This window comes from Camelus dromedarius, chromosome 2 (genome assembly GCF_036321535.1).
Source record: "Camelus dromedarius isolate mCamDro1 chromosome 2, mCamDro1.pat, whole genome shotgun sequence".
Classification (NCBI taxonomy): Eukaryota; Metazoa; Chordata; class Mammalia; order Artiodactyla; family Camelidae; genus Camelus; species Camelus dromedarius.
This window is the reverse complement of record NC_087437.1, coordinates 113,687,757-113,710,597: the sequence shown is the minus strand read 5'-3', so window position 1 is coordinate 113,710,597 and position 22,841 is coordinate 113,687,757. Positions and strand designations below refer to the sequence as shown.

At 48.1% G+C, this 22,841-nt stretch overlaps 1 protein-coding gene and 2 long non-coding RNA genes across 6 annotated transcripts in view; 1 reads left to right on the top strand and 2 right to left on the bottom strand.

The window, feature by feature from the left end:
• The first annotated feature begins 498 nt into the window (after positions 1 to 498).
• The window catches only part of RUNX1 (RUNX family transcription factor 1), a 236,976-nt gene continuing 214,633 nt past the window's right edge, over positions 499 to 22,841 (top strand). Inside the window, exons 1-2 of one of the 3 annotated variants that reach the window (XM_064475710.1) lie at positions 499 to 728; positions 866 to 982. In XM_064475710.1, the coding sequence (XP_064331780.1) occupies positions 925 to 982 (58 nt within the window). In that variant the 5' untranslated portion in view covers positions 499 to 728; positions 866 to 924. The remainder of the gene's footprint in view (positions 729 to 865; positions 983 to 22,841) is intronic. The other 2 variants (XM_031459300.2, XM_031459295.2) reach the window with 2 other exon arrangements.
• Positions 6,605 to 8,922, bottom strand: LOC135318513 (uncharacterized). Its single transcript, XR_010376626.1, has 2 exons — positions 8,340 to 8,922; positions 6,605 to 7,558 (listed from the first exon to the last, which is right to left on the bottom strand). It is a non-coding gene; the product is annotated as an uncharacterized LOC135318513 (long non-coding RNA).
• On the bottom strand, positions 11,152 to 22,025 carry LOC135318512 (uncharacterized). 2 transcript variants are annotated; one of them, XR_010376625.1, is made up of 5 exons: positions 21,511 to 22,025; positions 16,430 to 16,516; positions 14,205 to 14,312; positions 13,427 to 13,645; positions 11,152 to 13,007 (listed from the first exon to the last, which is right to left on the bottom strand). It is a non-coding gene; the product is annotated as an uncharacterized LOC135318512 (long non-coding RNA). The 2 variants fall into 2 exon arrangements; XR_010376624.1 differs by having other exon boundaries at positions 11,152 to 13,645.

Genomic DNA, 22,841 nt, shown 5'->3' with positions numbered 1-22,841 from the left:
TCTCGTCAAAGCATTTCCTTTTGTTTTGCTTTTCCTTTTATAGTTTCACTGCTGGGATGGTCTTTACCAAGGGCTGAATGCTCCTGAGCCCATGCCCAGTGTCTTAAACGATGGGTTCCACATCCTGTCTGAGCAGCCACCTGATGCCAGGGTTTGAATTACTATTGAATAAGCAGCAATGAAATTTTTATCAAAATCATCAGGCATCCCTAAAACCACAAATAACAACAACAGGACTCAAGTTGTACCAAATCAGCAAAGCCCATGGATATAATAAGAGACTGAGTCACTTTTTTCTCCAGTCCCTCTCTTGCAAAGTCTCCTCAGCTATTTTCTTGCACAGTCTTGGGGGAGGGCAGGTGGAGGGAAGGAAGGGCATTGCTCAGAAAGTTAGAGGAAAAAAAAAAGAAAAAGAAATTGACATCACTGGAGTCACGTGATTGGCAGGAACCAATGAAGATGGGCGGAGGAAAGGGGAACAGTTAAATTTGTAATTTGGGTTGTGTGAAAACTTCTTTGGGCCTCATAAACAACCACAGAACCACAAGTTGGGTAGCCTGGCAGTGTCAGAAGTCTGAGCCCGGCATAGTGGTCAGCACGCAGGACGAATCACACTGACTGCAAACCACAGGGTTTCGCAGAGCGCTGAACATCACCAACCCACAGCCAAGACGCCGCTTTTTTTTTTTTTTTAATCTTTAACAATTTGAATATTTATCTTCGCAAAGGTACATTTTTTTTCATAGGGCTCGGGGAGCCCCAGAGGTGTCGAGGAGGGGGGTAAAAAAGGAGATGTAGGGAACCATGGTTGGGGGTGAGGTTAGATGGGTTAAAATGGTGACCTTTCTGGGTTTTTGCTCTTAAGGTAAAAGAAATCATTGAACCCCCCGCCTTCAGAAGAGGGTGCCTTTTCAGGAGGAAGCGATGGCTTCAGACAGCATATTTGAGTCATTTCCTTCATACCCACAGTGCTTCATGAGAGGTGAGTACACTCTGGGCTTTTAATATCTACTTTTGCTCAGCTTTGCAGAGAATGAAATGACAGCCTGTTGTAACTTGGTGCAGACGGCCCCGGCCGATCCCCTGTCTGTTTTGTGGGAGGAATTCAAACTCAGGCGTATGATTACAAGGCTATTGGATTACTTATTCATCAGGCGGTCGCTCTTCAGAAATGTTTTAATAAACACTTAGTTGAGCTGCGGAAGTGTTCAGTCGGTGTGTGAGAACTTTGTCAACTGAGAGTAAGTTGGGCTGCCCCTGATTAAAGTCCTTGAGATGACAGAGCTTGCATGAAGCTCTCTGGGGTTTCTTCTGTTGCCCCTTGCCCGGAATGACTGTGACTGAGCTGTCCTGCACCCGGCGTGCTGTGTGGCCCGCACGCCAGCCTTCCCCCCGGGCAACAGCGGGGAAAAGGCAGAGCTGGCCAGGAGGGCCGGTGCCAGTTTGGGGCGGAGGCGGAGGTAGGCTCCCCGAGACCCATGGGACCAGCCCCGGCGGGGATGGCAGGGACAAAGTAACAAGTCAGCTGTCTCCAAAAGGCAGAGAGCACGGGAGCCGGGCAGACTTGTCTAGGCTGAAAGCCCCTGGATGGGGCAATACTGGGTAATTCCTTGCTGCCTCAGCGCAGAGAGGCAGCCAGCATCTTTCAAGAGAGGAAAAAAAGCAGAGCACAGAGGTCTGTTTCGCCAAGAGCAACGAAGATGTTTCCTAAATTAAGCGTTTGCAGCAGCTGAAGTGACCCGATGGCATGTTCCCTAATAGGGACAGCTCGTGTGTGGAGTACCTGTCTGCATTTTTGCAATCTGCCTCTTGAAATATACAAAGCTGTCATTGACCTCTGAGTGTGTGAGTACCTGTGTGTGCATGTGCGTTCTGGGTCTCCTTGGTGGCAAAATGGGGCCGTGCTTTAACCAACAAAAATCATAACCGGGAAATGTCACAGCGGCATTACCATGTGTCGGGGCAAGCACCCTGACCAGGGCCTGCACAGTGTGGCTTGATGGTTTGGCAGAGCTGGGATAAAGCGGGATGGATGAGACGGGGGAACAATTAATTTTCTGGCGACAAACTCGAACTCGCGCATGCACCCAAGTAGTATCTGTGACTCATTATGTATCCACACGGCCAAGTGCGCCGAGGAACGCGGAGGCCTGCCAGCCACTCTGTCACAACAAAGGCTATTGTGGATGCATGGAGCCTTGATGTTTCCGGGTCTCTGAAATTTAAACACTTGGCAAGCTGCGTGTTTGTGTGTGTGTGTGTGTGTGTGTGTGTGTGTGTGTGTGTGTGTGTGTGTTGGGAAGGGGAGGGGGAAGATTTCAGGAGAAGGGCAAGAAAGCAAGTCATTAACCGATTCAAAGCTTCAAATTAAAGGGTTTTCAAGTGCTTCTTTACTGGCAGCTGAGGAAATTTTAGTGAAGTTGAATCATGCGGTGGGTATGAGTCACACATCCTCGCGGCTGGGGCTCCTGCGGCAGAAACGTGGCCGCTGCTGAGAAGCTGTGAGCCTCCTGCTGCATTTCCTCTGGGCCACTAACAAGCAAAGGAAGCAATATCTGTAGAATAACAGAAAAAAAAAAATGATCTTCCTGCCTTTCCTCTGCTTTCAATGCATCCTCCAAACGATGATTGTTTCCTATTTTATCAACTCAGGAAGGCAGATCCAGGAAATTTTTCAACATTCCACTGGGTCATGGTTGGGATTTTGGTGTGTGGTGCTGGCCTCCCTTCTGTCCTTTCTGGTGGGACAGCAAAGATGATGAGGGGACCCGGTGGCCCGCACAGTTGCCGGGAAAGAGGAGCCCGGCCCCGGCCCCAGCCCCACAGCCCCCGTGTCCCCTGGACTGGCACTGACCTGCCCCAGGTTATAAACAGTGAGTTTTCAAGGGGGCAGAGTGGAGAGCACCCTAGGACCCCAACCAGGACTCAGAAGGGCTCACGTAAGAAGGTCTTTTCACTCCTTCCTCTCAGTAAAAGGAGCTTGGGGCCTTTCATAATCTCTAACTCAAGAATATAATATTGAGATTTAATTTCAGAGACTCAAAGGGACATCTTGGCCATTTCAGGGCTAATTTTATCAAGGTGATTGGTCAGTCTGAGGGTTTGAATTGTCTGGGTTAGCTGTCCGTACCACTTCTTAGAGCTGGACAGGTGGCCAAACATCCTGGCTTTTGGTACTGTGTGGACACTGCCTTAGGGCATGATGCTAGAAGTCACCCTTTTCTCTTACAAAGTGTTCTCAGAGTTGGTACCCCGGGTTCTGCAGCCTGGCCATCAGCGATGCTCAGCACTGGGGTCTTTTCTCACCGCCTATAATTTACAGCATGCGTTCCCTCGGCAGCTGCACCTCCCTGCAAGCTGGGGGCGGGGGAGGGGCACGGGGGGGAGCAGCAGTGGGAAGGGGGACCTTGTTTTCTTCCTGGGATGGTACTTTATCAGTGCAGGCAATTCTTACTGGAGGAAACCCATAACTCATTTTTTAGCAAGATACCCATGTGGAAATTGAGGAGAAAGAGAGGTGGGGGACCAAGCAAAGCATCGTTCCTTCTGAGCGACAGGCAAGCGAGAGTCTGAGAGCCTGGCATGCAAAACGAATGTGGTCTACCACAGAGAACGCCGCTCTTTGCCACCCCACCGCACCAGGCTCTCGCTTCACGTGCAAGAAGATGAGGTACGATTGAAATTCCCTGGAATGGTCACACAGGCTCCACAGCGCCGAGTCCTCGCAGAACCCGAGCTTGGGTTCCCCGGCAAGGTCCGGCGTGCGGGCCCTGGGAGCTGCAGGAGGCCTGAAGAGGAAGCGCGCGTGCACATGTCTGCAGGGCGCCGCAGGTAGCCTTGTTCTTAGAAGTGGCTTAGTGGTCTGTGCGAAGCCTGACTGCTAATGCGCCTTCGAGTTCCTAGAACCACAGGTAAAAATCTCAGCGAGGCTGACTTGCCGCCGTCTCCGCGAGGCATCTTTGAAAGGGCATCGCGGCATCCGAGGCTGAGTGCGTGAAGCATGCTTCTCTGGGAGCCTCAGTTTGCCACTTTTTTCAGAGAATGATTTAGGAAGACACTTCTGGCTCTGCTGAAGATTTAAGATCACAGAGAGCCATCGACTCCACTAGGGACCAGACCCAGTGTGAGTTCTGTATTATTTTGCGGCCCTAACAAAGGACCGCAGACTGAGTGGCTTAAACAACAGGGTGTATTGTCTCAAGATTCTGGAGGCCAGAAATCTCATTGCAAATCCTGGTGGAGCGTTTCATTTTTTTTTTTTTTTTTTTTTGGCTAGTAGGTGGCTGTCCTCTCCCTGTTTCTTCATGTGGTCCTCTCTTTGTACGTTTCTGTATCCCAGTGTCCCCTTCTTATAAGGACACCAGTCAGACTGGATTAGGGCTCACCCTAATGATCTCATTTAATCTTATTCATCTCTGTAAAGACCCGGTCTCCCAACACTGTCACATTCTGAAATACTACAAGTTAGGAATTCAGTATATGAATTTGGGGAGCACACGGTTCAATACATAACAGATTGTCTTAGCAAGCCTGACTCTCTTTGACCCACAAGGGACCTGGACTTTTCTTAAGTGCTCTCCTGGATGTGGAAGAGTCAGTGCCCAGCTCCCTCACGTGAGATGGAATTCAGTATTCTGAAACTGCCACACATTTTGAAACTAAGAAAAAAAAATGTGCTAAAATCTATCTAAACTCACAATCATCCCCTTTGCCTGTTAAGTCCCTTTGCATGCTAAGAAACCTTTTAAAAATGACAAGGCAATTTTGAAATGTTGAAGCTTGAAAATAGCAAAAAGCCGTCCCCCAAAGATGCCACCTCCTTGGTTCTGCTTTTCCGGTCAAGGGCGGGGACCATCCCTGTAACTCCCTCCCACGACACACTCCATCAGTGGGGGTGGGGCACAGGCCGCAGGAGGCCCCGCACCTGCTCATAGTGAGTCGCCAGGAACAGAAGCAACTTCAGAAACAGCCACTGAGCCAGGGTCTAAATGGCAAGAAGCCACTGCCAAGCTTTTGGAAGCAAGTTCGTGGCCAGGAGATTTCTTTCTCTTGAAATCGATCTGAAATGTGCACCCTGAAAAGACCTGCCCCTCGACTGAGAAAGCAAGTGATGTTGGGGGCAAAGGGAGGCTCCATGGCCACTGCACATGCAGAATTGAATAGAGAAGGTCTTGCGGGGCACCGGTCCCGGGGACAGAGCCCAGGAGTTCGTAAGAACAGCCACAACCAGAAAAGCGAAGGGGCAGGATGCTAAACACACCGACTTAGTACAGGGTTGCCGTGTTCTTTCTTTTCCGTTTTTCCGACTTTGGCCAAATAGCACAAAGCAGCTTCTCTCTTGAGCCTCAGTTTCCTTATCTATAAAACGAGGGTGGTAGCGGTACCTGTTGTGAGGGCAGCTGAGTGGGATGAATTAAACAACCATGTCAAGTGCTTAGTGCAGTCATGGAAAACGGGCAGTTAATGTCAGCTGTGGCTATTGATGTCCAGTTTTCTAAGAGCACACTGAGTCCAAGCTGTCCAGTCTCAGAAAGGAGAGGTCACGATGCCCTGAGGGATGTGGGAAAGACTCCTTGGAGACAGAGACCCAGGGTTGGGGAGGAGATGGTGTGGAGGGTGGGAACCAAGAGGAGAGGGAAGGGGGGGGTCTAAGTGGGGAGTCCAGCCTGGGCAAAGGTGGGGTGGCGGGGCCCCAGTGGGCTGTGGGAGGTGGTAGTAAATCAGCCCACCTCTTCAACTCCACGTCACCCTTGCTTCACTTGTAAGTACCCATAAAGAGGACAGAGGGAGAGCAAGGACCCTTGATGTAACTCAGCAAGTTTATCTTTTCAGTATCGAGGCTAATCAGGACATCTGTCACAGGAATCTTGGCAGGACTGTCTCCTCCTTGAGAGCCCTGGGGTTGCCTTATTCTCCTGAAGGCCCTTCTTAATGAAAAAGCCATGTCTCCCAGGGGACCACCACAGGATCCCTGGCTCTGTGCTTCTGATGATGCTTCTGACCATGTATTTGTCCAAACCCAGGATGGAAGGCATCTATCTTAGCTGCTTGTCCTGTTGGGGGTGGGAGTGGAGGCTGCACAGGAAACTCAAGCAAATTTTCAGTTTCTCAGGTAACTTCCTAGTGACCTAGATGAGTCATGAGATGTCTCTGTGTCTCGTTTGAGTTCTGCAAAAGGGAGTAATAATGTTCTAGATGTGCTTGCCTCTTAATGACAGAGTTCCTGTTCGAAATCTTTGAATGTGTGAGAGAGGTACAGTAAAATGCATCAAAAATTGTCTTAGTCTGAAGAAACTATTTTTTTAAATTATTTTATTTTCTGGTGGGGAATAGTGATCCTACCATTTCTCACATGGCCAGCATTTTCCCATATTATCTCAAAAACAACTTTTTTTAACTCCCATTCTTCAAAGAACTCTCCAGAAGCCGTGTTGGTGCCAGAACAGATCTTAAAACCTACAAAACACTTTTTCTGAGGCTTGTATTCCTTTGAGCTTCCCCATTCTTTCCCCTTGGGGCCACCAGTCCTCTGCATCAGCCTGTTTGCTGAATAAAGTGCACCTCAAGTGATGTGTCCGTCTTGGCCTATTTTTCCCCAAAAAAGTACGATGTCCCAGAGTGATAGGAAGGGAGCATTTCCTTTAAGAGCTTTGCAGACTGTGAACATAATTAGGAGGTGCTTTCAGAGAACTCGCGGTGATTCCTGCACACAACACAGTTTAAAACTTCATGTAATATTTGGCATGCTGGCAAAGTAAGGGGAACGCTCCTCTGGATGGTCCAGACATCCCTCCCTGCTGGAGAGACATCCTCTCATCCTCTCTTAGCTTCCTGAATCTCTCTCTCTCTCCCCAAATCTTTCTTCCGCTTCCCCTCTGCTCTCCTGATGACATTGAGTGATGCCAGAGAAGGGACAGAAAGAACTCAGAGGAAAAATAAACCTTGCATCCAACAGGCGACTGAAATGATGCGTTTTCTTACCGTGAGATTAAGAGCAAAAAGCTCCTGCTAGGGTTTACCAGTGAGAGCTCTGTTTGGCTGCACCTGAAGGGAAACCTGACTACAGCAGCTCAAGCAGCCGGGCATCGGTCTGGTGCATACAGCAGGGAGTTTCAGAGTGAGTGGTCCAGGGCCGGTACAGTGTGGCCAGGATGCTCCTGTGTGCTGGCCCCACTGTGAGTTGGCCTGCATCTCAGATCTGTCCAGGCAGAAAGGAGAAGGTGGACTTCAAACCCATCAGCTTGTGGAGCGCCATCTTTTTTATTCAGGAAAGGATGCCCTTCTCTACAAACTCCTCCTTTACTCCCCCTCTGGCTGCCAGCCGGCAAAGGGGAAGGAAACAGAGAGAAGGTGGCTGGGAATGGATGTCATGCTAGCAAAGACTGGTCCCAGGCAGATATCCTGGTTTTTCCCAGTGATGTCTCGTCTCGTATGTCTTCCACATCAGCAGTGCTTTGAAAATATACACAGGGGAACTCTGAGTTCTTCCTTCAGTCCTTCTTGGAAGTTGCAGGTGGATGCTGGGGAGTAGGGGAGGGTGCTATTTATTCCTGATTTACTGAAGGCAAAACAAGCAGGGAGCTGGTTAAAGGGGAGTCAAGGTCACACCTATTTTCACAGTCGAAACCCAGAAGCACACTTAACTCACACACCGTTGGGAAAGAAAAACAGCCAGCCTTGTATGGACGGGAGTGTTACTTGTTAAGAGCCAGCACACCTGGCCCCCAGGTTGATGTATCCATCAGTAACTGGAAAGAGTTGCCTTTTTTCTCTCCCTCCCTTTTGTGAATTCTCAAAACCCCTGGCCCAACACCCTACATCCTTTATTCTTTTTGTAAGAGAATTCTTTTCTACAGAAATTCTTGAGGGAAAATTTTTTTAAGTCACCCTCCATGAATTTACCTAAAGACATTTTTTATCTTTGACTGAAATATGACAGCCAGATAATATCCCACTTAATGATACTGTGAATTTCCACAAGTTACAGAGTATTTTTGCTTCGTTAATTGCTGGCCCTGTCTACTTCCTGAGTCTGGATACAAATCTACCTCCCTGCAAGTCAATGCCTTCTTTAGGGGGAGAAAAAAAAAAGTCTTTTTCTCAAATTTTCCTTGAAATAGGAAACAGTGTAAATCTTTCATTTTGTTTTGCTCCAAGATCATTGTTCATTCAGAGAACTGTTCACGTTTTGAACAACGCTGTCTTCCCAGCCCATGGTCCTTATGTGTCTATTTTCAGATAGATTTTCAGATTTTCATTTCAAACAGTGGGATCCCCCAGACATCTGAGCCCCCCCCCCCGGTAAAAGTTCACTCCAAATAGAAATCTCAGTTGGCTACCTGGGCTCATTCAACAGCTCTGCTGGTGTCAAGACTGATGCTCCTTTGCGTAAACTTGTGGGGCCTGTGCAAAAGTGGCTCAAAGTTAAAGATTCAACTTGCTGGGTCTTGAAACCATGTCCTTTGGGAGAAATATGTGACTGACATTTTGCAAATCTGCTTACTTGCCTTGGCGGCCGTCTGGCTTTGATTCTTGGTCTCTTGGACATCCTCTTAGAAGACTAGGACTCCTAAGATGAACCCTTTCTGATCTCTGATGGGGAATGAAATGATAAGGTATGAGCGATAAATCAAGTATAGCCTGGGAGCACCACAGAGCAAGCCTGTCTCCTCTTCTCCTTGAGAGCTACATTGGTCTTGCTCGGCACCTAAGTTCTTCCAAAAATGTTCAGGTTTTTTTTTTTAATGGTGGTAGATCCTAAAGAAAGAGCTAGAAAATATTGCAATAGTCTGGTTTCCAGACAGGGATATTTTTAAAAGGGCAAACAAAAGTCAGAACCGTGGGATTAACAGATACACACAACTATATATAAAAGAGGTAAACAACAAGTTCCTATTATATAGCACAGGGAATGATATTCAATATCTTGTAATAACCTATAGAGGAAAAGAATTTGAAAAAAAAAATATATATATATATATAACTGAATCACTTTGCTGTACACCCGAAACTAAAACAACATTGCAAACCAACTATGCTTCATTAAAAAAATAAAAAGTCAGAACCCTGAGCACACTGCACACTGTTCGGTGGTCACAGGCTGTCGTGGGTGAGTTTTTTCAGGGAGGCTAAGCACATTGTCAGAAGAGCTCTCTCATTGCTCAGTGGAGGAACAATTTCCATTTTCTACACAAAAAAAATTTTTAACACATATAGCCTTTGATGTTTATTTTTTACTACAGCCTCAAAATGTGCAAAAGAGAATGTAACTAAAATACATTCGTTGGGGGGCCATTTTTTCCAGGAGCAGTTTCAACGCCAACCACAGTTTGCTGCTTTATTACACAGCTTCTGTTTGCACTTTGAACTTCGTGCACCAAGCCCCTCGCTCCACACCATCTGCAGACTCCATCTGTGCAGCTCCATCCACCTCGCTAACAGTCGCAGCTGAACTTGATATTAACCCACTTAGAAAGTATACAATTTGTAAAATCCGAAACTGCATCTACGTAAAAAAATCCACGCCAGGGTCTGAAGGAATTAGGAGAAAGGGAAAAAGTAGCCAGACCCTTCAGGAATTTGCTCTCTTGTCTCTGCCCTTTACAGCCCAGCCTGAATAACATGGCAGGATTGGGGGGAAAATGAAATATTCTAGGCATGGATGAATATGGAAAGAATCTAATACCGCTATTTTATTACTTTGGAATCCACTGTTCATACAGATCAGAATGGCTATGCCTCCCAGTCTTAGAAGAGAGGAACAATTTCTAAACAACCTTAAACAAATATTAGGACTGGGAAGAAGGTGGGGTCACATAAAGAGGTACAGATGCCAACAATGGAAATTCTGTTCAACTGCCAATCATCCCACCTCACTGCTTCACCTTAAAAAAAAAAAAATTATGCCTCCTACATGCTTCCCTCTAGATTGCGTTCAAAACAAAGAGATAATTGTATCCTAGAGGTGGATGAATCTGTTTAAATAGTAAATGAACTGTGAGACTGATGAGCTAGGAGACATTGTCTCACATGATGCTTTCTAAGTTACCTGTGTGTGTTTTCTATATATAGCTCTATATGGTTGCAGGTGGCATCTGAAACTATATAAACATATAACTATATATAACTCTCTCTATATATGTATACACACACACACACACACACACACATATATATATATATATATATATATATATTTTTTTTTTTTTTTTTTTGGCTGGAGTGATCTTAAACACCTCTCTGTCTCAGGGCAGATTCCCTTGCCAAGGTCCCAGTGCTGGTTGATACCGGTCACAACCAGACACTGGGCCAGCTCTGTTCCTAACCCTAGAGTTTCGCAGACACTGGACTTGGGTGGCTGATTCCACTGGGAGTTTAAATAATTAGCAGGCACCTCTTGTAATGCGCCTTAATTACTTTACATGGGTCAAACCCCACGCTCTTTATAAGCTAAATCCCTTTCTCAGCATGGAAACATCAAGCAGACGGTTTCTATGGAGCCCCCAGCCCCAGAGAACTTCTGGGGGCCTGCGTTAGGAGGGGGCAGCTCCCCGAGAGCCGTGAGCACTGGCAATGGTTGGACGCTCCTTCCCACTCCGGGTTTGGGTGTCCTCTTTTACCCAGAACCCCAGCACTGCATTAGCAAAGCACCCACCACATGCCCACTGCCCTCCTTAGGCAATTTTATGGTTCACCACGTTGGTTTTGATGAAAACCAAATCTGAAACGACCAGCAGAGCAGCAAGTGGGCATATTCATGAGAAGATGCAGGGATGGCCCCACGAGACTGCCAGCCTCCAGCTCTTAAGGGAAACCCTGGGAAGTGGGGGAACAATGTCTTTGGACCAAATTGGAACCCGGCTGCAATTCCCATCCAGGATATATGGCCTCATAGCACTCGGATTCAAAGCTCTTACACTCAGAAGTGGCCTCCATCAGGGGAAGTAAAGACCTCTCTCTCTCTCTCTCTGTTTCTCTCTGTTTCTGTCTCTGTCTCTGTCTCTGTCTCTCTCTCTCTCTCACACACACACACACACACCAGTATTCAATTCACATGCCTTAGAGATTCCACTGCGACCTCGTCTCCTGATGCACTCAATTCAATAAAGCTTCCTCCTCTAGGTGGACCAGGAACTGCTGAACGTCATGACATAATTTCCAAATACTGGTTTACTGAGTTGTGCAGATCTTCCAAATGTCAATACATTTCAGTACAGAATATTAGGAAATCATCTTTGTTAACATCACCGTCAATCTCCTCAGCAAATGTGTTGAAATACCAGTCTGCTCTTAAGCTCCCAGTAGCAGAAACAAGTTCTACAAAATTCAAATTTTCACTTGAAAGCTCAAATTTTCTCAATGGCAATAAATACTGTCAATTGTTTTTCTTGGGAAAAAAAAAAAAAGACAGTAATTTCCAAATTCCTGTGATCGTGCCAAATAGAAGGAAAACTCACCGCACATGCCCCCAAACCTAGGCCGAGTTATACATTTATCGTTTACATGCCTGTGCTGCTGTTCCGATGTAATCAGTGTGTACAGTGTAAAACACGTGCCAAAATTAGAAATTAAAACAAGATAAAAACTAAAAAGGCAAGCTGCGATGTGTTTTTCCTTCCTCTTCATGAATACCTCCGTTTAAATCAGGAAGTCCCCAGGCCTGCACATTTCGTGTCTTGCTCACTGGGGGCTCAGCTGCCATCAGCAGGGACCTGAGCCCTTCACCGGGATGCTCCCATGGGTGCTGAAGTATAAACTCCACTCCAGAAGAAGGCGTGTGTTCTTGAGCACCAGGTCCTTCCCTGGGAGCTGTCTGTGATGGGGAGGCCAAGGGGAAGGATGGGCCTGATCAGCCAGCAGGAGAGTGGGGAGCCCAGTGCTTTGGAGTCAGGAGGTCGGTTTCTATTCCATCTTTAGGGCAAGGGGCTCTGGAAAGTGGGTGCAACAATCCCTACTTTGGATGGCTGTCGAAAGGGTTAGAGATAATACATAGGAAGCAAGGGACACATAGAGGAAGTCAGTAAGTAACGGCAACTGGAAAATTCCACTGAAGGTGTATAGAGCAGAGTGGGCAGGGAAGTGAGCCCTGCTGGCCCAGCACACAGCCCCATAGCTGAGCCAGGAGCCAGCCCAGGGCAGGATGCAGAACTGGGTCTACCCCCCACTACGCAGCAGTGCAGACGTGGTCTGAGTGCGCCTCGGCCGATGGCTGAGTTGTGAATTTTTAAAGCTGATCGCAGTGACAGCTAGCATATACTGAGCATGTGCCAAGCGCCCCGTACTGACCCTGCCAAGCACTTTCTTGCATGACCTCCTTAAATCTTTCGCACAAACCCAGGAGTAGCTACTCTCTTTTCTAATCCTATTTTATTGAGGGGAGCAGGGCATGCAGAGATTAGGTAACCTGCCTGAAGTTAGGCTGCTAGGGGAGGGGGGAGCCAGGTCTGAATGAAGGGGTTTGCCCTGCAGAGCCTACCGCCTGTGCAGGGAGGACAGTGGGTGTTGCCATTCTCTCAGTCTGACACACAAGAAAGCTGAGCTTTATGGAGTCAGGGACTTGCCAAGGCCCCCGGAAAGCAGGTGACACTGTGGGGGGCTGAACCTCAGGTGGCCTCAAACCAGGGCCACTGTCCACTGTTAAGTCCACCATCCCGAACCGCTTGCCTGCTTCTGGATGCATGTGGTCGTTTTAGGTCCCCACTGTCAGTGTCAATGCCTCCCCTGCCCACTAGTTTAATCCTCACGGCCCCTCCCCATCAGAGCTTCACCCCAAGGGAGACATTCTGGTGGTTCCGGGGTTGCCCACAGCGGATGCTTCTCTAAACCGGCAGTGCACACACTTCAGTGGAAATCAGACTCACCTGTTCCCAAGATGATGGTGAGCTGCTGGCTGGGGGAGACCATTATTAAGTCTTTCTTCCCAACCACCTAGTTGTGCACTTAGCAGTCTGGCAGTCTATCTGGGGAAGGACTAGTTTGATTCAGCGAGGCACTTCCTGGAAAAATACCTTAAAGAGATGATCACTCTTGGAGTAATGTCAGGCTGATCCTGCACTTGCACAAACAGGAGAGACAACACCTTCTTAAATTGCACATCCTGGGTGCCTCTCTTGCCCCATCCTGGTCCGTGTCCGGGACCCACGTACAGAAGAACCCATGGAATGATCTGCCCAGTAATCAGGGGCCTAGCACCCAGGTCCACCCTTCAGGAAGCCATGGAGTCCCAGGGAGCCAGCCCGTCAGGACCCTGACTCCAGCCAGGTTTTCAGTGAGGCTCCCAGCAGACACTCACATCCAACTCTTCCTGTGGTTGGGATAAAAATTCCACCCAGAAACGGCTGATTCAGCTGTATAGCAAAAGTGGCTGGACTGCCTCCCGCCAGCCGGACCCCGCACGCCAGAGCTGCAAAGCTAGAGGCCCACTCACCTGGCCAGGATGCTCTGTCCTTCTGCAGAAACTTCTGTAATTTCAGAAGTCCACGTCACCCGTCCTCTGACGTCATTACGAGGCCTTTTTTCAAGTAGGTGGGTTTGAGGTTTTCTTTTTCTCTCTTTACCCTTATTTGTATAAAAGGCATTTTTCATCTGATGATTCTACAGCGAATTACCACAGAGTTGCAGAAAGTTCCTTTCTTTTCTCCTTGGGCTCCACGTGGCAAAGGATGCAATAATTAATTACAGTCCCCAGCCCCCCAAGCCGGCTCCTGGCCAGCAAGAGTCCCCTGCCTGCCTAGAAGCCGGGTGCCTGCCAGCCTCTAATTGTCGTTATGCAAACATCTTAATGGGAACAAATTAAAAAGCGCTCATGCTAATTATTCTTTGCAATAAAAAGTAATAGTAAACTAATAAAGCACCTTTGGAAAGATGATTCCATGTTCCCGCCAAAGACATGTTTTCCTCACACAAAGTGTGCAGTTGACAGGGGAATAAAAACTCCACGGTGTAAATGGGAGGTTATAGTTGGGGAATTCTTGTGACTCAGAAAACTGCCCTTTTTGTGCTTATTTAGCACCATCTGCACACACCCCAGGGCCAGCCCCCCTTTCCTCCCTCCCTCTTCCATCTTCCTTCCGTGAGCTCTACTTGCCCTTCGCTCAGGCCTCGGTTCTGTCTGGGGAGTCCTGGCCCTGGGCCCTCGCTAACACTCCCACAGGGGCCCTTCTCTGAGGCCCAGGCTTCCTACCCTTTTGTGCGAGAGATCTCACCTCCACCACAGGTCAGATCGGAGTCCAGACAATACAAAGAAGCAGTGGGAGTTGCTTCAAAACAGCCTCTTCTCTCTCGTCCACTTTTTTTTATAAAGAGCACACAGCCTGAAGGAGTAAAAACAGAGAGGGACCGTGAGGCACGTGGCCTCACAGGAGCCTGGGCCCGTGATGGTTCTGGAAGTTCTGGAACAGTAGTCCACATCGGGTGAGAAGGGAGGGGGGCCCCCCACACCACCTGGCTTGGTTACTCTGTGCCTCCTTCACACCACTGCTGGGAAGGATTCTGGTCTTTGTGTCAGATAATTCAGTTACATTGTTGCTTATAAATAATAACATGCGACATTTGCCCAGTGGGGACAATATGTCAGGCACGTCTCCTCCAGCATCCCTTTTAATGAAAAACCTTGCAAGATAAGTACAGCTCTGAATCCTCATTGGATAAAAATGCTAAAGGAGCACGAAGCAAAGATGGGTTAAGAAACCTCCCGGGCCACACAGCGTGTCGGAGTCAGAGCCCTGCGCGAATCCAGGTTCTCTAACATCAGCGCCCGTCCTGCGACGGGGCGGAGCATCTGTGTGCGAACGCCAGGTCTGCTTCCTGCTGAGTCACCTTGCGCAGACCACTGGCCCTCTCTGGGCCTCCCCTTCCTCATCTGTGCAGTGTGACGATGATGAGATGGTGCCCACCTCGTGTACCGTCGTGAGGACTGATTTAGGGGGGCCGGCCGGCGCACGAGAAACCTCAAGCTGAATTTGCTGATTGTAAAGGGCTTTCTCCTTTCCATCTGATTTGCTTTCTCATTGGATCCCATTCTCCTCGACTCTCCCATTTTCCTCTTTATGTGCTATGGCAAACCAAATCCAAAAAGTGAGCCCCAATTTTGTCGTCCGCGTGACCTCACCCTGGCATCGCGTGCATCCTTGCAGATTGGATGGTTTGGCTGCTGGTAGAAAACAGCTTATGTACAGGATAAGGGTGGAGTGTGACAGATGGAGCCTGGGGCTGACTTGGGGTCTCTACTTGGGGTTGTGTGTGTCCTCCCTGTGAAACTAGGGGGCAGGTGCCTGAGATCTCTGGTGCTCTGGTGCTCTAGGAAAGGCATCAGGCTTCGTGCAGGCTGAGAATTTGCCCTCCATTAACCTCACCAAGGTTGACGTGGGGGACTGGCCCCTTCTTTGTTGAGGGACCCTGTGCTTTCACTGCAGGATATGTAGCTGCATCCCCGGCCCACACATGCTAGATGCCAGTGGCACCACCTCTCCAAGATGTGACAGCCAGAACCACCTGCAGACATGGCCCAATGTCCCCTGAGGGCTACCATCACCCTGTGTGGGAACCACTGCTCCAGAGAACCCCAAGGAGCCAGTGCACTATGGTCACTTCCCATGTATTTATGAGCCAAGGATATAAAATATTGACCCTCTCCAACATGTTTGTACCCCTACACCTACTTTGACCCCTCTCCCCACCCCAGTCCCCTAATGCTGGGTCAAGCTGTCCACGGGAACTGACAGTCCTTAAAAGCAGGGCAGTCATTCAAATTCCCCAGAGTTAAGAGCAGAAAGTAAAAGTATCCATGATTTCAGTCTGCTGGGGGCAAACAAGGAAGAACGATACACAGAGATTACTTTCTACAGGAAGCCAGACCTGTTAACTCGATCTTTAATAGTTTTTCTGCTGAAAAACTAGGGCAAAGGAGAGAAAATGAGGGACTCCCGGAACAATGCCTCCAGGTTGCTTCGGTTCAATGCTCACAATGATTAAGTTCAGAAGACAGAAGTCAGCCCCCAGGAGGCGATGAGAAAGCACTGTTGGAATGTCAAGTTTTATTGAACAAGCACTATTACACAGTATTTTCCATGGGCCGGGCCCTGCTTTAAGTGCCTGACAAATAGAGACTCATGTCATCGTTGTCACCTATTCAGTGGGGATGATTAGCCTCCTCATTTTACACTTGTGTGGCTGGGGCACAGAGTGGCCAAGAGATCTGTTTGAGGTCACACAGCTGGGAAGTGGCAGGGCTGAATTCAAATGTAGTCTGGTTTGGGATCTTGAGCACTTAACTACTAAATTGTGCACCTTCCCAAGAGATGGTCTTCCAAAGAGGGTGTAACCTGGACATTCATGTCCTTTGGAAAAAATTCAAAATGAGTGATCTGAGTCTCTAATTATAGGCATCATGGGAAGGAGGACTATGATTTGATGATGAAAGAATCCTTACCTCTTTTAAAACTGTGTTTGAAGGGATGTACTGGAACTGTATCATAAAGGGATGATCAGCATATCTTTCATGAAGACTCTCAAAAATCTAGAAAAGAGACAATCAAAAAGACCAGATACTGATAGATCCAAGGGCCTACAGGTCATTGAAGATCTAGTCAAAATGTCAGAAATCTCAAAGCCCATTCAATTTCATTTTTCTACATGCTGTTTTCAAATCCCTCTGGGAGGATACTTCCCCACACTCCTGCGCACAATTTCCATCGCTCCCATCACTTCTTTGGTAGCAGTGTCATTAGAGCCACCCAGCTGGGCCATTGATGAGTGGAGGGAAATCACTGTGCAGGTTATAAGTGCTAGGACACGTATCTGCATGAGGTGATGGGGGAACAGGAGCAGGCTCCCCACATCCCTGCCACAGACATGTATAGACGTCATCTATGTTTGCTCGCTGAAGCAGTGGGGTTACCAGAGTGATGGTCTGATGACCAAGTCTTCTAGGATACCTGTTGGGAGTTCATGCAAAAGGCCACATTCTAGTTCCGACTCTTTTTACTCAGTTCAGATATCTACCGTAGCACTTGCCAAAATGTAATTCAAGCTTTTCTGTTTATAAATATATTCTCCCAGAGACTCTGAGTTCTTTGAAAGATAAACTCTCCTCATTTTTTCTCTTTATTCACTATACATGGCAGGATGCAGGCACTCAACAAATGTTAGATGGATGGACAGATGGATGGATGGATGGATGGATGGATAGATGGGTGGATGTATGGACAGGTGAACAGATAGAAGGATGAAGCTCCATCAGCCTTGAACTTACTACTGAAGTGTAGAAACTTCAATGGGTATGAGCAGAAGAGTCCACAGTAGCCTCTCCACCCACACAACAGCAGGGAGCAAGTAACTAGTACCTCCACCCGTACCTGGTTCCCTCCTTAGCTCCTGTGACCAGCTAAGAAATAGGAAGGAGTGTGTGGGGACATTAGAGCAAATGGGAGCAGATCGCATGAAGCTAGTTCCACTTTTGTCCAAAGGTATCGGGCTAGAAGTCCTGTGGGTGTCCCCGTGGGAAGCTAGGCAAGTACAAGGAGAAACATGTAAGAAACCTACATAGTTAACAGGCTTCTTTCTAATCCTGAGTTGATTGGTTTGTGCTTTAAATAGAATACCTGTGTGGGAAGATAAATGCCTGTGCCCAAGAGAGTCATAATCACAGAACCGACAGTGAGGTCCAGTCCATGTCCCACTGGGTTACCTCTATGACACCAAACAAAGAACAGAAAGGATGCTCTGTATTCCTCTGTTATCTGCTCCAAGAGACCTTTTTTATGGGAAAACCTAACCTTTTATTTTTTCCTGTTCAAAAGACGGTATCAGTGGAAAATCAGAAACATTGTCAAATAACTTACAGTAGTTTTAGATCTTGCCTATCTCGGTGAAGTCTGGGGAGGCTGAGTGTGCGCACAGACGGTCCTGCTGGATGTCTATCCCATTGTACCCACCACCCTTTCTCTGTATCCCTCACTCTACGGGAGAATTCTCTTCAGGGAAATTTTGGGCAGGCGATGTTACATATGTGTGTTTCTGCTCCCCTTCCATTCCAAGACCTTTGGCATGTGCTGAATAATTGTAGGATCTGGTGCTCTGAATCACTTCTGGCCATTCCCTGAAAGTCCCTCTGCACCTAAATCCCCCTCTGCCAAGCCTGGACTTCGGTCACATGGAGGCATCCACCTGGGTCCATAGCCACGTCTGCATGTGAGAGTGATTCCGTGAGAGCAGGGCCTTATTCTTTGCTCCATTCAAGAATGTTCCTTAGTGGATCTTCTGTCCAAAACAATGTCTTCTTAACTTTGTAACTGTCACACTTCTTCTTAAGATTTGATCTCCTGGTTCCTTCCTCATGGGTTTGTTCAGGCTCCTTTCTCTTACGTAGATAATATATAGGGAACTTCTTGCCAGAGTAGTCCTTTCTCATTACTTTCTCCATTTTCTTCTCCATGCCTGTCACCTTCAAATATCTTAAATCGGTGCTTCTTAACTAAAGAGAGGGGCTGAGAGGTGTGGGGGTAATTTTGCCCCCAGGGCACATTTGGCAATGTCTAGAGACATTGTTAGCGGTCACCACTGGTGGGGAGGTAGGACAGGTGTATTGGCACCTAGTGGGTGGGGAAGCTTTGAACATACTAAGATGCACAGGCCAGCCTCCCCTCAACGAAGAATCATCAGACCCCAAATGTGAATAGTGATGGGGCTGAGAAATCTAACCACCAGAATTATGGTAGTTGAGATGCATTTCTGTTTCTGCCTTTTATTCCCTCTTGGTGTTTTAGTTTCTGGAAAGTGCATCCCTCCTTGCCTCCCTAAATTAGGGAGACAATTGTGTGTGTCTTCAGAACAGGTACCTGTCAAAGGGTAGATGGAGAATCTGGAAGGGGTTAGAAATTACCATCACAGAGATCACGTTGGGATCTCCAAGGCCTTTCATGGTCCAGTATCTGTTGTAGGCACCTTAATATTATAAAGATGGATCCTAATCTCTGTGTTATGGGGAGGAGGGAAATATCACCTTAAAACAGATGGCCTGAAGACTATTGTAAGGACTTTGAGCATCAGAGGAAAAGGAAAAGACAGAGAGAACCCAGCATGAAAAGTCAAGGCTTGAGGGAGCATTGAGAGGCACCAAATGAGAGACTGGAGAGAGAAGATAAGGAGAAGGGGTCCTCAGGGCAGAGGTGGGGGCACCACTGAGCTGGTGAGGAGGGTGACCAGATGGCTGACAGGACTATGTCTGAAATCCAAGAAGGAAGGTACCCCTACTGAGTCCCTAAGAGAGAGAGAGAGAAGCTAAGCATTGGAGGACTGCATCAGGGTGGGTCAGGAAGAGCCGTGGGCATGTGGTTGAGACGTCAGAAGGCAGAAGAAGCAAAGGATAATCTAGAACACTAAAGGACATTCATCCAGGAAATACACCCACGCTCAGAAGCAGGACCCTTGGTGCCGGGATCTCCAAGAGGTCTCCAGACGATTTCACACTTAGCCCCCCAGTGCCTGGTGAGCTAATATTGTCAGGCTGACTTTGAAGATGAAAACATGGAGGCTCAGAGTTTAAATAACACAAAACAAGAATTTTGAAACTTAGAAAGGTTAAGAAAGAAAACCAAGGTTGCACAGCCAATCACCCTAGCCATGTCAGGATGAAGATGGGATTATGTTTCTAGCTTTCAGCTAAATCAAGAATATATTACCATTCGTTAATCTGCCAAACTATATGTAATACTCCACAATTTCTTCCAGCTTGAGCTTGGAGTTGAGCTACTGAGCTGACCACCAACTGGGCAAAAAGAGAGTAGGGAGGCCAGCAGGAGCAGAAGAGATGGGTGGGGGAGAGGACACCCGAGAGGTTGAGAAGTCCATCATGGGGGGATGCGACAGAAAATCGAACATCAAACCCTTGGTTTAGAGAGTTAATAATCTAGATTCCAAGCAGAATGGAAGCTGTAGTTAACAAAAAAGCAATGCTTTCCTCAGTTAATGCAACAGACAGATGAGCTGGGGGTCTACACTCCCTTTTTCTCACTTCCTCTGTGTCTTTTAAAGTGACCGTAGAACCAGATTCTCAACCATGTCACCAGCACCCCCCATTTCCCTGCCCAGTGTCTTCTGATCCTAACACCTAGGGGGCCAGGTTCATCGCACACTGTGAGACACGTTAGGAATGACCCATCAATAAGTGTACTGGACAGTTGATGTGTGTGTGACACAGAGTGAGAAAATAGTTTGCAATACAAAGATCACGTGGCATGAAGCGTCTCTCAAGAAGCTTACCATCTAGGAAGGCAAAGCAAAGAATCAGAAATAGTCAGTGAACAAAATGTGACTTGGCTAGCACAGCCTAACGCAAGGGCCGCCACCGAGCAGGGACGTATCTGATGGCTGACTGTGAAGCAGGGAGCTGACGAGGGCTCAGAGAGGAAGGAGAAGTCATTTTATCCAGGGCTGGGGAAGACCAAGGAGACCCAGGGAGTGAGGCAGCTGGTCAGACTGGGTCGGGCAGTGTTCCGGGGCGATGAAGAGGCCTCCCTGGCTCCCTGGGGAACAGCGAGATGGAAGGCAGATCTTTGAATGCTGCGGTGAGAACGCTGGGCCAGAACTTGCAGACCAGGCAGTATATAAGAATCCCCTGGAGTGTCTGTTAAAATGCAGATTCCTGGGCCTGAACTCCCGTGAGAGACACAAGGCCCAAGGGCCCGAGAATCTGCATTTTAACAGCCATGTGATTTGGAGAAACACACACTAACAGGAAGCCTGTGACTGGTTCTGCTGAAGTCAAAATGGAGGCTTTGCGAAATTTCAGGGCTTAGCAAATTATGCAGAAGCCTTTTCTACGTCGGACAGCACTGCCTCCAGCAGGACCCCTACATTCTAGATTGTGAGTCTTCTCTTGCAATTTTATGCCCAAACCATGATTTTCTAGTCTAGTCTCTCAGATCATACTTTGTGCTAACTGAACATGACTCAAAAACATGTGCTTTAAAGTGGCGGGCACTTTAGAGGAAAGACCCTGCAGTTAGTCTGAGATCAAGTTCTGTCTAGGATATTCATAGATGTGCTCCAAATTTGGTACTGCTACACAAAACTATACAGCTTCTCAAAAATACGGACATTCATTGAATTCCAACTATGAGATGCAAATATTTTCCTCAGTAAGAAAGACCCCGACCAGGTTGGAGAGTTTTGGGCGAGTTTTTTATGTCCCACCCATCCCCCACCATCTCTTGGCTCAGAATCTAATCTAGACTCTTCTGAATCCCTTAAATTGTTCACAGCTAGGACTTAAGAAATCCTTAGCTCTTTCAAACGTTCCCTCTCTAGCAAAAAAGGAGGTTTCTTTTCCACCAGCGAGGTGGCTCGTGTTGAACCAGAACCCTGGGAATAACTACAGCTGGGCTGAGATATTTGCAAGGTACCCATTAGTATTCATTCTAATACGGGATCCTCTGCACGTGGCTTGTAGCCAATACAGAGGCTGGAGATGAGAAATTTATGGAAAATGATTGGACAGGAATCTCCCCAAACCTGGCCATTCAAAGCGTGGTCTTTGGACCAGCAGCTGCAGCATCACTGGGAACTTGATAGAAGAGCAGACTCTCAGGCCCCGTCCGAGATCCGCGGATTTAGAGTCTGCATTTTCACGGGAGCTTCAGGTGATCTGCGTGCACATTAACATTCGGGGAGCACTGTCCTAGATCTCCAAGCTGTCCCCCACAATTGGAGCCGCTCTGCCTGGGGAGGCGTGCAGAGCGGCGGCAGCGGAATCAGTTGCAGGGCGGGGTGGGGGGTGGCGGGCACGGCCGGTTTCACTCCCTCCTGCCTCCTCGCCCTTCTTGATGTTCTCCCAGCGGCCGCACCTGCAGGGGTGCCGCTTCTCTGGGAAGCCTCTTGAAACCGAGCCCCCGGCCTTGCCTCTAGGGTGGGGCTGCACTACCTCTTTTCTCTCAAAGAGCCTGGGATGCTGACAGCCTCAGATGGAGGCATCCTGTTTGTCGAAAAATAAACCGGCAGTTAAAGCAGGGTTGCGAGAGCGAGAAAACCACAGGCCTGCGCGCGGCTGATAACGCGCAGGCAGGCAGCTTTTGCAGAAGTTCCGTCGCTGCAGCGCGCCGAGCCCCAGGGCCCGCTCCACCGCCTCCTTTCCTGTCTCCGCCGTTCGCGTCCCCGCCGTTTCTGGCTGTTGCCTCTGCGTCGCTCTTTCAGTTACTTCACCCATTTTTTTTTTTTTTAAATAAAGGATCCCCTCGCTGCTCCCTTACGAGGGATGGAGGAACGACTCCCGGGGCGGATATACACGCAGATCCCGGACAGGGACGAAATTTACGAGCTGTCATGAAAATGACAATTTAGGAGAGGCTAAAGTTTCTCTCTCCTCTGCAGTATGTAACGCTTTGACCTGGATTTCAAAAACAAAGACAAAGAAAAAGCAACCCAGATGAGACGCAGAAGACCAAACTCTCGTGTAAGAGGAACCCCCAAGTCCAATATCCAGATTGTTTTCTTCCTTGGAGTAAGCTGACCTGGCCTGATTCCATGCGGTGAATAACTAATTACCAATCTTCCCCTTTTGGGGGATATTAAAAGCTCTTTCCCCATTCGCCTGTTATCAGATAAGCAAGCAGATGAGAAGTCAGTGGGTAACCACAGGTACAACCACAGTATTCGCTGGAAACCAAACGACTTGACCCTCCAAGGCAAAGGGTGTAATTGAGAATTAGCCTGAAAATAGGTTCGCACAAGCTACAAAACTCACTGTTTTTCAAGTCAGTAACAGGGACTTCTCTGAGTGTAAAAAGAACAAGCGCCCCCCCCCCCCCGCCCCAACATCTCAAGTCACAGAAAATGGCTCCTACTGG